The sequence below is a fragment of the Phalacrocorax carbo genome, chromosome 3, assembly GCF_963921805.1.
Source record: "Phalacrocorax carbo chromosome 3, bPhaCar2.1, whole genome shotgun sequence".
In the NCBI taxonomy this organism is placed as follows: Eukaryota; Metazoa; Chordata; class Aves; order Suliformes; family Phalacrocoracidae; genus Phalacrocorax; species Phalacrocorax carbo.
Window position 1 is genome coordinate 7,509,663 of NC_087515.1, and position 14,307 is coordinate 7,523,969.

Sequence of the window (14,307 nt, forward strand, 5' to 3'; positions counted from 1 at the left end):
TATGTTGTAATGTCTGTTGAGTTGATTAACCTGGTTTAGCCATCGAGGCTGGAATATAGTTGTATGGCTTCTTAGCCAGTGTCACTCTTATCTGTCGCTAAGAGTTTTAAATTTTCAGAGAACAGATAAAAGGGAAGCAACTCTCAGTACTGTAGATATGTTGGTCTTAAGTATAGTTAGAAAGGAGACCAGAGGGAGAGATGGAGGATAAGAGGAAAAAAATTCTCTACTTATTCTTTTTAGAGATGGAATGTATGAGGCCCTAAATTCATAAAGAAAGTAAATATCATACTGGGAATTGCAACTTCCAAGTAGTTAAGACAGTCTGCTCTATTAATAATAGCCTCATGACCCTTGACAGCTCTCAGGGTCAAAGCTGTTTCCAAAGAGCAAAAACTGGAAAATTGTAACATAAAACCTCGATGCTGTTTGCAAGCATAACAGAAAAGAATGTAATTGTACTTATGTAACAACAGCCTAAGTAGAAATAGAATTCATATGGATTTTTGAAGGAGATTGTGAGAGGGGAAAAACCCAAGAAGCAGTTTCTTTCTGGATGTTGTTATGCTTTCAGTTGGTACAGCTTAAGTTTCAGGTAATGCATTTTTCTTTGCCAATGAACTGTTCCACTGTGACCAGCAGCTGACTTTCACTCTCTGGAAATAAGAGTAGGAAAGGATTTTTGCCTTCACTGCTGTGCTAACTCATATGGCGATAAAAACTAGTAACTTGTCATGATAAGACATAGACTACTGTAGATGAGTGTTTCTCTGATATATCAACAGAAAGCATGTTTAGTGTATCAAAATTTTTTACACTGCTGGGTTTGCCAAATATAACACTTCATTTCTGAGAGAATTCCGCACTTAGAAATATGGGTAATGTAGGGAAACTTGTATATGTGGCTACAAGAAGAGAATATTTTTTAAAAATTAAACAAGTCAGTTCTTTAGGTCAGATTAACAAGATACGTAAAAATACGTATGTTGACATAGGCAACCAACATGATTTAAAGGAAACCCTGAGGAATTGGAGATGGCTTGTGTTCTAGGCTTGGAAAATGAATTGATTGCAGTGTATTTGGATCTGACCTCAGTTCAGTCACTAGCTGTTTTTCCCTGTGTTGGTCTCATTTTCCCTTGCTTTTTTATTTCGGACCCTATTCAAGTTTCATTCTCCTGGTACTCCTGTGAGTTCTCCAGTTTTATCCCCTAAAGCAGCTGTCCTGTGAAGAAAGAATCTTTAGAGCTTTCAATTGCTAACAAGAAACTTTTCACTGTGTGGAAAATGACATTTTTCAGGGAGTAGAACTTGACCAGATTTTCAAAGTTTTTACTAGAAAAAGTGAAAAGAATACTTGTAACAAAAAGCCACTCCCTTGTCAAACCGTGCTTCTGAAAACATGAGGATATTACAGTTTTAGGATACAGCATCATAAAGAGTTTTGAATGTTGAAAACTTCTCTGCTTTTGATGGAAACAACTGTTTTGGATGGAATATCCAATAAATGTTCAGTCTTTTGCAGATGGCTTGTACAGAAAGTGATGGTTTCTGACTGAAATAATCATAAGCAACTGAAAGCAAGTTTTTGGAGGAGGTGGCCAGGCAACCTTCACGGTCTGCTAATGACAAACGTGCAGAGTTTGATGCTGTTACTGAAAGGTTCTGTCTTCTAGAACTGAAACCTTAAGACCCATAATACATCATTTGTCTTTCCTGTTTTGGGATTTGGTGAATATGATTCATCCTATTTGGCTGACGGGACCTGTCGTCAGAGCCATGTAGTTCTGTACTGGGTCCGTCTTTTGTAATGACGAGCTTGAAAACATGGAAAGCTATGCCTTCTACTTAGAGTCCTAGGAATGGATGGCTTTGCTTGGTAATAGTGAGTGTGTTTCATCACTGTCACCAGACAGAATCTCATTTAAGTAGAAAGGACTGCTAAAGAGATGGAGAGGTATAAATTTAAATGTAACTTGAAAATAGATGATGGGTTCAGTTTCTTTTGGGCTACTCACATGAATAGCAGTACAGATATTTTGCTTAAAATCTGTACTAAAAATAATTTTTTTAATCCTCCTACTTGGATTCTCAAAGTTAGGCATCTAATAAATGTGTTACTTCTAAAAAGTAATGAACAACACGTCTTATCTTTTGACGATACAAACTGTAGATCCTTTGTAAATCAGGCTGCTTAGGTGTTTCTTTAGGCACTGATGCTTGAATATTTAGTATTCAGTTAGAGATGAAATACCTGCAAGTCCATTTCACTGGGAATTAGGTTAGAAGAGAAATAAAAATATCCATGAGCCTAGGAAAACAACCAGGAAGCTTGCAAATAACTGGGAAGAGAAATAAAGCTGAGGTAAAGCTGCCTATTCGTAGAGGCAGGAATGTGTTTACTGATGTGATTTATTATTCCTCAGTCTTGTACTAATATTTATGAGAGGCAGAAGTTCAGTTTACATTCACAGGATTATATGCATCGTATTATATGAGCAGGTCATATATTATTGTGGCTTGTTAGCACTGTGTAATGACAGCGGGACAGAGTTTCGAATCTCAGCTTCTTGCTTTCATTGTCATCACCCTCGAGTATGGTATGCTTGTAAATAACAATTCACTAAAAACTGAAATAGTGCCTAATGAATACATTCAGTATCCAGGATTCAGTTGTGGGTTGGACTGGAGTTAGTGATATTTTTAAATAGCATTTCAAAAGCTTTGCTCAAAACACCTTTTTAATAAAGGGTATGATTATCCAATTTTCAAATCTGCCTCCCACAGAGTAAAACATAATTTACTATGCAAATATTGCTACAGATAATTAGTGTACACAATAAATACATTTTAAAATGGTAGCAAGAATAAAGAATTCTCAATTTTTCTAAATAATCCAGCAATTACTCCAGTAATATATATGCTTTAAAAATTGCAGAAGAAAATGTCATTATTTTAATTTGTCTAATTTTGCTGACTGTAGCTATTATTACAATGATCATCTATAGAAAAAGTTAATATTAATTTATTCTTTTTTCTCCTAGCAGTACTGAATCTCTTTTTGAAATTTAATATACCATTTCTAGTTTATTTTTGTTATAACCTATTTTTTTAACAAGCTACTTACATATTCAGTTGTAATATATGACTGGCTAGATTGTCTAGACAAATAATTGAGAATAAGACAAATCTTGTAAACCAGAGCTAGCAGAGAATATCAGTAATGTTTTAAGCTCTGAGGAATACTGGAGTTAGTACTTTTTACTTTTTTAAGTCACTGTGTATATTTTATGTTCAAAGCCATTAAAATATAATTGTTTTTGCAAATGTCTCAAAAATAAGTTGAAAAGAAATTGTTTTGAATACTGCCATTGTGTAACAGAAGTTTCCACTGGTCTTTTGGGTCAAAGATGAGTGATACAGATTCCCTGGACTATCCAAGAACCTCATTACATATGATGTCACAAAACAAAACAAAAACCCCCTTTGGAATATGATTTTTTTTCCTATGCCTTCATTTAGAAAGTTACTGCAGTAAAGATGAATACAATAAAAATGGGTGGAAGTGAAGGTCGAGGATTACCAAAATGGTTATTTACATCTCTTGAGACTGATCCTTTTTTTCTTTGGTATAAATAGTATTCTGCTCTCAAATTAAAGATTTATTATTACCATTAAACTGTTGAAAGTTTCCAGCTAGTTACAGGTTGTTTTGTGCATTGGTGGGTGGTTGTTAGACACACAGCAAAATATTTTCTTTAAAATTCTTTATAATTTAATAGGGTATGCATAGTTTAGCAAAGCAGTCACTAAAATACTTGCCTACGCATTTGACCTGTCCTCAGAAAATCCTGATATTGCAAACTGATTGCTACAGATTCTCACTGCAGCCCCTAGAATATGCAGTCGCTTTGCAGGTGGGGCACTAAAAACTACTGTGTAATTCGTATGAAAATATTTTTCACTAGGGAATGTTAGGCTGCCACATAACACCTAACAGCATAATTTTTCATATTTCTTCTTCTGTATGTGAGGTAATATGAGACATAAGGTAGGTAATCAGAGGACTGACAAAGACTGTGTTTTTCCTTCCTCATTTTTATGCTTTGAAGAGATGGAAAATACACTGTGAATAATTTTTTAGTATTTTTAAATGAGGGTTTAAAAATTAACTGGCATTTTTATTTTTTGGAGGGGTTTATTCAGAATAGGAACGTTCAGCCTGAAGCTTCATCTTCTAAATCCAGAGCTTTAAAAGCATCAGCATTAAAATGGACTCTATAGGGGTGAGCAGAGCTGTAGCAGTTTGAGCTAAATATGGTGGCAGTTCTGCATCTGTCCTGCATGTGTCCATGCCGTGATTGTTGTACACTGTATGCAGCCATGCCTGTTGGATCTTCAGGAGAGCAGATTTGGGTGAGAAACGGCCAGAGAGGAAGAGTTCAATTCACGCGCTGATAGCAAGCATCAGTAGATGCATCTTCCTTCAGCTCTTAGGGGAAACACATTGCTCTCCAAGGGCCACCAAGTGTTTAGGCATTCATGCAACAGAGATGAGGTGGGATAATGGGCTCTCCTTTTTGTCTCAAGAGAAGGAAACTGGTTGTAACATTTTGCTAGACTGTAAGAAGGTGCCTCTTTCACGTAATTAAAGCAAGACATTCTCATACAGTTCTCCTTTATTACACTCTGGCTGCTCAAAGTGTGCCTTACCTGCTATGAGAATAGCTGAAAAATGTTCATTGGAACTTCGTTGCTCAGCTTTAATGGGGAAGGAAGAAAATGCTCATGGCTGTCGTGAATATAAAAGAGAATGCAATTGATGGAGGAGTGTCCAAGTTATGTTGGCTTGATCACTGTGTGAATGATGCAGGATTTCCTATGTTTTAGAGTGTACAATCTGTAGGGTGGGTAACTAAATACTAAAACATTTCCATAGGTCACAAAATTGTATGCGTGAGACACATTCTGCCAGCAAAAACTCTTGCTTTAAATAACAGCAGTATCAGTAGGTACATTGTTATGGAGACTTTGTTTGCTTATAACCAAACAGATACAGAACATGTAGCCTTGGCTCATTTCTGAGCACAGTGTAAGGAGCATCTTCACTGTTTTGTTCAGACTCTTGTTTGTCAGTCAGTCTTCACTAGGGAGAATTGAGGGCGAGCTGGACTGTCAGGCAGTTCATTTCTGTGAGGCTTTCTAGAATGGAAAAATGTACTCGTGTTTGCTGAGCAGAAACAACACCTTGCAACCTGCTATCTTCGAGTGCTCTCTTTCCTGCTTTGTAAAATAAGAGCTTATGTTAGTACTTACATTCCAAGGATGTTTTGAAGAGCACTTGTTTAGTTGTCTGTTGGCCTAATACTAGCATGAAAAGGACTGTTGTAGTGTCTGAGTAACTACAAAAGAGAAATGTTAACGAGAACACTGACAAGTAAGTAGAGGCCTGATTCTAAAAAAGTTGGCTTAAAAAGACTTCATGCCTAACTATCATTGCATAAGTCAGTCAAAATCCCACACAAAAGAGGATGCTATTTAATGCTTTTTGGGCTGGCTGAAACTAACTGGGAATACCATTTTACATTAATTTTATTGAAATAGAAATAGTGGAAGGTAATGAAAGATCTATTAGTTAATAAACCGACTGGAATTACTATAGTTAGGAGTGGTGAACAGCAATTTAATAAGCTATTAAGAGTGTGAGGTGTTCTGGGTAAACTAATTTTTGAAAAAGATGGAAAGAAATGGTTTTGCAACTACCTCTTACTATTTAATGTTTCAGGCCTTGGAAGAGGCCTCTTCAAGCTGTACACAGTTTGAATAAATATGTGGTTTTACAGCTTTAGCACTAAAAGCATTCGTGATGTAAAAAAAATTATTAGCAATAATCAGTAAAAGTATTCCTAAACTAAAATATGCAACTAACATGAAAAGAAAAAGAGAAAGGACATGAAAGAATTTCTGGAGGCAAGAAAAGGTATGTAGGAGTTGCATATTCTTCTATTAACAGAAGACAAGATCCCCACGTAAAATCTGATATTACTTTGCTACTTTGTAACTTAGATATTTCTATTACAAACCTGTTTCAATTTTACTATAATTTTTTTGATGATAGTCTGGAAAATTAGCTTTTCAGTAGCTCCACTTTGTTTTTCAATCATGAGAAGTTAAAGGTGTTTTTATAAGACTCTCTTGTTTCATCCCACTTAAAACAGAAGCGAGGTGAATCAGGTCTGAGAAGCTACTGGCTTAGCCTTGATACTCAGTGTCTAGTGTTTCTCCTACAGAAAATTCATCTTGACCTGCAGACCATCATAAGGATGAGATCTGGCTACTACCAGTAGCCTAAAGTCTGAATTTTGTTTACCCCACAATCCGAGCATAACGTGTAAGACACATGTTCCACATGCTAATGTCCAAGCAGAGATTTCACTGCTTTGCTTGGCAGCCTTTGACAGGGCTTTATATTCCCATGGTGAGTTTTTCCCCTAATATCTAATTGTAATTTTCTTTGGTACATCTTGTATTGCTGCTTCTCCTTTCATGGAGCACCTCCAAGAAGAATCTGCCTTCATTTTCCTGGTAATCACCACTAGATTTGTAAAGGGAACTGTAAGATCCCCCTCTCCTCTCTCTCCCCCATCCAGGCTGACCGAGCTCAGCACCCCCAGCCACACGTGGCAAGTACACCAGCCCTGACAATCATGGTGATCCCCTGCTGAACTCGATGCAGTTTATCGGTTTCTTTCTTTTATTGAGAGAGGGACCCAAAGCCCCGGCTGTCAGCTTGCAAATGCTGAGCAGAGGGGAGGAACCGCTTCCCGTTTGCGTGCTGGCTAGGCCTTAACTGTTGCAGCCCAGTATGTGGCTGGATTTCATACCCTCATGCATACAGTAGATCTTTCAGATTCATGGAGAGGGAGGGGAAAACAGAAGCATCAGAAAGTGCTGTTCAGCAAATCTGTCACTAATGTGATCTCCTGTTTTTCTTTCACCTAGAATGTTCCACCTGATCTATCGATCTGCACCTTTGTGCTGGAGCAGTCTCTGTCAGTACGGGCCCTCCAGGAAATGCTGGCTAACACAGAAGAAAAGGCAGAAGGGGTAAGTTATTGAATATTCACGTTTTTTCATCTTGTGAAATACAACAGTGTTTTTGCCACAGTACCACAGATTTTGTGACTGGCACAAGCTTATAGCATCATGAATTTCTTAGGTTTGATTTTCCTCCTTTGCAACAGGAATGGTCTGATTTTTGAGAAGTTCTAAACACTTGCAGCTTTCACTGAAGCTTGCCAGAGCTATAAATTCCCTACAATTTCAATGAGCTGCAGGTCAGCATAGAGCTACAAGAATGTTTTAATTTGAGATCTCATAATGTGAAATGTAAAGCTTGATCACTTCTTCAGAACAGCTAAGCTTTCTGAGGATTTCTGACTGTATCAAGTGAGACTGTCAAGTAGTCTGAAAATGACTTGGCTGTGTGCTGTTTTTCTCTGGAAATAATGAAATTGTTCTGTGTGGTCTGAGCTGAAATGCCCTATAACTCACCTTTACAGCTGGAAATAGAAAGTTATTGAGTCTCGGTGGACAAGAAATATGAAAACTTACACATTTTTGCAGTCTGGAAGATGAAGCATATAGGAGTAACGTTAACTGATTGACTAGCAAATAGGTATTTAGAAATAAATCATAGTAGTGATATTAATGTTCTCTGCTGTGTGATTTGATTTGTTATGATGTAGTTGAGTGTTCCATATACACCCTGTAGGGTTAATTTGAATGCCATGCTCCAGCTCAAATCCCACAAACTGCAAGTGAGGAAGAGTCACTGTAGGCCCAGGAGTTATACAGATAAAAGAGAAGAGAAGCCTGTCGCTCAAGAAAGCTGGCAGGAGAGAAGCATGCCTCTGATATTTCTGGGAACGCCTTGAGAAAGCCAACTTTAACATAGAGTAGTAGGTCCCATAAAAAGCCAGGCACTGAGATTGAAAATGGTATTTGAGGAATGACATCCAGGAGCGGTCCCACAGATGATCCAAAGTGTGTGCTGTCAGTGAGAATTTGTTCCAAGGACTAACTCCAACAGCAAGAGAAAGAAAAGCACATCTGGGAGAAGAGGTACTACCAGAGTAAGCCAGAGTAAGGGCCCCCTCTTCCCTTAGTTTGTAAATACTGAAACCAAGAGCAAGCAAATCAGGAAAAAAAGAAATAAATTCAAAAGATTCAGGCACATACAGGCATAATGTCCAAAATCATAGTTGAAACCCAAGGATCTGCAGTGGTAACTGTGTACGGCCATACGTGTGAAGTTGAGCATCAGTTTTCTTGCTGTTTATTCCCACCAGATGTAGGCAGGACCTGAAACTGAAGAAAGTATAGGGGAGTGTGTATTAAAGTAGTGCTATAGGGTAGAATAGAGTGAACGAAAACACATTCAATTTTCAAATATAAAGTAATGAAACTTTTTAAAAAATGATAACATTAATTGGCAGATTTTCTGTTGGGCTGTCTTTAGCAAAATCTTGGGACCAACTGTTAAGTGAAAATTTACTCTTAATACAGAGATCACATCCAGAGAACATGGAATAGTGAACCAAGTTCTGCATAAAATGTGAGCTTGGGGATTCTGCTGGGAAGAGGACAGGCTAAAGAGAGCTTTGTAGAGGTCTCAGGTGGAACATTTGCACTAGTTCTGGACTATTTTCTGCACTAGGTGTGAGCAGAAAAAGACTTTTGTAGGGCACAGTGACTGATGGGACCTACATATTCCAAGCTGGAAGAACCGTGCTTGATGGTAATCTAGTATTTCCTGGAAACAATTATTGATGTTTTCTGAGCATAAGCATGAAGGTCAGAGTTCTGGGCATTCATATCCATGCCTAAAGAAAAGTAATGGCGGTTGTACTGATGTACACAGTGGTCTGTACTCGTGGGTTTTCTGAGACACGCCCAAGAAAGATAAAGCAAAGTCTCTGAGTGTGGTCATTATGGGGAGTTACCTGTTTACAGAGTAGTTTACTGTGCTCTCAACACCTATTAAATCCCAACACTGGCAGAAGATACAGAGCTACAGCTATACCAGTCCAGATAGCTGGTGTTCACTGAATAGTTAATATATTTCTACTGCAAATTTTGCTTGGCTTCTGTGGAAATGCGTTAGGAATCTCCCTGTGTGTCTCTTGCATACTGATATACTGATATTAGAAGAGAATAATCTTGAAAAGCTTGTAGGTGAACAAGGTCATATTGTTGTCCGTTTCATTATTTTTTTTTTCCAGTAAGTCTCTGGAAGCCAACAATAATGATAACACTAAGATGACTGAATAAGTACTTGTTGATAAATTAACAGAACTGACATTTGGCATCTCTATGTTGTTTCTGTGAAAAATATATTTAAAGTTTTCCTTTGCATCTATAGGTATTTATTAGAGGGTAGATACTTATGTAGGCAGCTTCGTATTTGAAGTAACTGTTAGTGTGTGGGTTTTGCATTTAATGACTGATGTGGTTACTTTAAGTTTTATGAGAAGAGGTAATTTTATGCATTCATCTGAAGCACTATTATCTTCCTGGAGCAGCATCAATTTTTTATTTAGAATAATGATGTTTTCTTTCATTTAGGAGAAGAAAACACAGCAATTTCTTGAGAGTTTGTTGCTGTAAACTGGATTCAATATGACCTCAGTTTTCTAATGGAAAGAATCCTGCAAAGGGAGGTCTTTTCAGTCCTCAATTACTTTTCATTGCATTAGAAATCATTAAGGTGGCTGTGTTTAAAAGTGGTCTCTGTGCTGCTTTGCTTTTTGCGGTGTGTAATCTCTTGAATGCTATGTTTATATAATAGGTATTCTTATTATATAACAAGTAAGTCAGCAGTAATGAAATGGTTGAGTAATATGAACAAAATCTCATGCTGACTTGAGTCAGAACAATAAATGGCTTTCCTTGTGCTTAAGAAAGAATAACTATGTGCAGTAACTGGATTTAATTTTAATTCTCAGTTAGTATGTATTAAATGTGCAAGATTACCTCTGCAATAAATAACTACCTTTTTAGTGCAAGAATCCTCAAGTGAGAATTTCTGTACTTCAGGAGATCAGTTGTCCATCTATCTGAGTATACCTACTTCTCTCACCTGAATCACCTAAATGCTGGTATCAAAGGCAACAGTAGAAAGAGTGAAATTTCATATGAAAGAATGTGTGTAGTGCTCTGTTTCTTCTAGCCCTAGGCACTGAGTAGTTACTTTGTGTTCTGAGGTTTTATAATTTCCCTTTAAAATACTATGGTTAGCTCTGGCAATTTATTAAAGCAGTGAAATTCTTGTTGGTTTATTTATCTAATTTTTTTTAAAAATAAAGCCATAACCTGTTTTGTTTGCTCAGGCAGCATTATTTAGATTTTTCATTTTAAGCAGGTAAATTTTTGATTTTGCTGGAGACTTGAGTGCTATATGCATGTACTACTTTTATTATTAGTTCATCCACAGAAATAAACCAGAAAAAGGGAAGGAAAAAGAAAGCAATCCTGTGGAAAGAAAATAGTATATAATGATATAAATGAAAACTATCATTACATGTGTGTCCGGAGTCTGGTCTCTGAAGCACGTAGCTGCTCCATCCTAGACGGGCCTACAGCCTAGGTATTATTTTATAATTATTTTGACTTGTTTTCTGAGTGTAACTTTTTATTGTCAGAAAAGAAGGTGAAATATGAAAATGGAAATCCTTGGGTTTTTATAAAGTATGTAAGACCAGGAAAAGCCTTGTTTTACTGTGATGATTTTTTTTTTTAAAATCAAGTCTTCCTTTACTAAATTCAAGAGCTCTAATATTTAGTACTTTCTCCTTGTGCAAGTGCTGAAATGCCATAATCAAATCAGTTTTCCCTAATCTTCTTAGGAAATGAAGCCTGGCCATCTATCCGTTAGCACTCTTGTAGTCAGTAACTTCTGAGGTTTCTGGACAACATAAACAGTATTAGAAACAGGGGTAGATGTTCTTCCAGGTGCGATGGATATCGGGTAGGAGAAAGGGACCTAACTTTACGGCCTATAAGAGGAAAGGAAGGCCAAGCTGGCTGTTTTATATTCCTATCAACTGCTCTTGTGCTGGGGTACCTTCTGCATTGCTTGTGCTCAGATGAGGTGCTGGAGGTACATGGGAAGGAAGTTGCCAGGTTTCAGGTGTGAGGAAAGGACTTAATTTTGTGGCTTCTTTCAGTTTTGGGGTTTTAAACATCTTTTTCATAGAAGTTAGGCAACAGACTTGTACATATTATGTTACTACCAGCCTCACCTTTTATGACAAGGAAAATTATTTCCCTATGCCTTACTCGGACTGTCCTACCTGTATATCCAGGGATTGCCTTAATTCTTATTTTCAATATGTCATGTCTTGCTGATACTAAAGATTCATAAAAGATCTTACAATGACTGGTACCTTTAGACCCAGCATGCAGATTTCAGCCATGACATATATCAGGCAAAGTAGGTGATGACACTGGTTATTACCATTTTCTTGGCCAAAATCAGGGCCAGCATGCATACTCTTGAGCAGCCTTATCTACTTCAAGTCTCTATTGATGACATACACACAAATTTTCCAGATTCTACAAAATTCTCTACCAAGTCGCTTTTCTATTGTGTGATAGTTCTGGAGCTGCCAAAAGAAAAGGTATCCAGACATATTTGACATTCAGAAACATTGGATATTTTCTTAGCCTCAGTTGCCCCAGCCAATGATTTAGACTTCTGCCTGAAATTTTTTTGAAATCATCTTCAAGCAAACAGGCTGCATAAAAAATAGTTTTTAAAATAAAAATTTGCCAAGAGGGCATGCAAATTAAAATGAATTGTAAGGTAACGTTCATAAAGGCTATTGCTGCTAACTCTCATATGAAATATATTTCAAACAGTTTTTTTAAATATGCTTCAATATAAATGATTTTTTTTCTAAAGGGAGAATTTGAGGATTGAAAACACTGCTACCATCTGTATGTGTATAACAAGTGGCTAGTTTGAACTTTCATTCTATTCTAATGCATTTATTACTTCATAGAGGTCAAAAAATGTTTTGGGTACAGCGACTAGGTACAAGAAATTAAATTAGGTTGGCATTTAAAGGACACTTTGCTGTAAGTGAATAAGCACAAAGTCACATATCTTTTATGTTGGCTAGAACAAAAACCTGCATTTCTTTTGAAACACATAATAGTTAGTGATTCCTTGAATTACACTTGCTTTGCTTGGGTCTTCTGAAAAATATCCAGCAGTCTCATGATATAAGGAATGTACTACTCTTTTGCCTTGTGATGTCTTTTATAGTCCTCCATGATAAATATCATAAATGAGGCCATTGGAATTTGAAGACTCCAGATTGTATGTTACATGCCATACCATGGTGAACAGATGAAATACATATAAACATATATATGTATGACACACACAAACACACATGGTACATGACTTGCTTTCACCTGCCGGTATGGTGTGCATCTTCGTGTGGATGAGAGACGTTATATCCCATGCAGAGGTTTATTCTTATCTACACCTTTTCACTGGAGTGATTGAGAACTCTTGGTAAACTGTCTCTCACAGCAGCTGTAATTATTTCTGTCAGCAGTGGTAAGGCATTCTTCTCAGTCTGGTGTACCAGAAGATGAGTTTGTACCAAGGCACCCTGATTTTATTGTACCACCCATCCACAGCAAAATCTCATTTCATTGGGAGGGTGTAGAGTAAGAGGTGCCTCTTCTGGTGAGAGGTCCTGGAGCTGCTGTTGCTGATCCGTGCTTTGTTGTGCCAAAAGGAGGTGTGTGCATGGGCCTTTTTTTCCCCTCCCAGGTATATATAGAAGAGTGTAAGACTGCTACGGTTTGGGGTTTTCTTTTGCAATTATATCAGCAAAGTGGGTGGAAAGTTCAATTCCTCTGCTAATGGCTAGGTTTATGTGACATGAATTGCTTGCTGGTAAAATCAGCTGCACTTGGACTGTAATGTGCTTCTATTGGAATTGTGTTTTAATGACTCCTGCAGGACAGATGCACCAAACTCACTTATCTTGTATGGAACCAGATGGATTTCTCTCAGTTGCTTCTGTGTCCTTTCCCATCAAGTGTCAGCTTTTTGATTGCTTACTAGAAAAATAAGTGCTACTGAAATAAGTAAGGATTTCTTTGTGTGTCATCTGTAGCAAGAAAGTGAATCTATATGGAGTTACAATTTTTGCATTTTGAATGACACCACATGCTATATATTAGAATACGTCAGGAGAGTGTAGGGCTCTCCAGGTTTTATATTGAGATGATTTTAAGTGCTTATCCAGGAAATCATACTATATTTGTTCTTTACTTTCTGAATGAAAAACTCTGAGTAAACTTGAAGTTTTTTTGCTATTTGTCTTGCTGGACTTCTTTACATAAGAAAAAAAATTGCTTGTATTTGCCTGAATATAGGTGAAATTTGTTTACTTTTATATAGGGTTGAATCCTCAAACGTAGGGTTAAATCCTTTGTTAGATTCCTGCAAATTGATCTTGGTTGCCATGTTGTCTACTGAACACTTCTACGTGCAGATTTCTGCGTTTTTCGTCCTAGTATTTGCAGAGCAGCTGTGCTTTTCTACCACTGTATGCCATGGAGATTTTCTGTGCTTGGACGCTCAGTCCTGTCCTGGTTGGCAATGAAGATGTGAATTGCTGAAAATGCTGCTGTCAGCTCCTGAAGGATGGTCTTACATGGGGTGGGAGGAAGAAAAAAAGATGAAGGATATTATTTCACATTTCCCAGTACAGACATTTAAGCACTTATAACAAATGCAGCATGAAGTCTTCATGCGAAATGAACGTGCTGGAGTTTCTCAGATCTGCTCTTTGACCGACTGCACTTGTGCCATTCTCGTAGAAATCCAGGTTCAGAGCTGGAAGTAGACTTTGTTCTGCAAACCCATGTGAAGCTGGAACCTGGTCTCAAAAGCAGAAACTGATGTGCGAGATGATGTTATTGAGCACATGGGCACTATCACGGTGAGTTTGAACTCAGGGAGAAGTGGAGCCAATTCAATTCCACCACTGAAGTGGAATGGAAAAGCTATGCATTTGAGGGGGAGACAGTGAAGATGACCTAACCGTTTTCCTGAGATTGCAGCATTGCACAGCTCCAAAGTGGACTAGACACAAGGATTAAAACAAGAATTGGTTCAGATTCCATGTGGCCCTAGGCAAGAACCTGAGAATAGCTGGACAAAAAGCTACTGACTGCAAATGACCAGTGTGGAAGTCACTGAAACTGGCACTTTGACAT

At 37.5% G+C, this 14,307-nt stretch overlaps 1 protein-coding gene across 1 annotated transcript in view; it reads left to right on the forward strand.

The window, feature by feature from the left end:
• The window catches only part of RYR2 (ryanodine receptor 2), a 437,201-nt gene that overhangs the window by 118,570 nt on the left and 304,324 nt on the right, over window positions 1-14,307 (forward strand). The window contains exon 4 of the mRNA XM_064445463.1: window positions 7,003-7,107. Within this exon, the coding sequence (XP_064301533.1) occupies window positions 7,003-7,107 (105 nt within the window). The remainder of the gene's footprint in view (window positions 1-7,002; window positions 7,108-14,307) is intronic.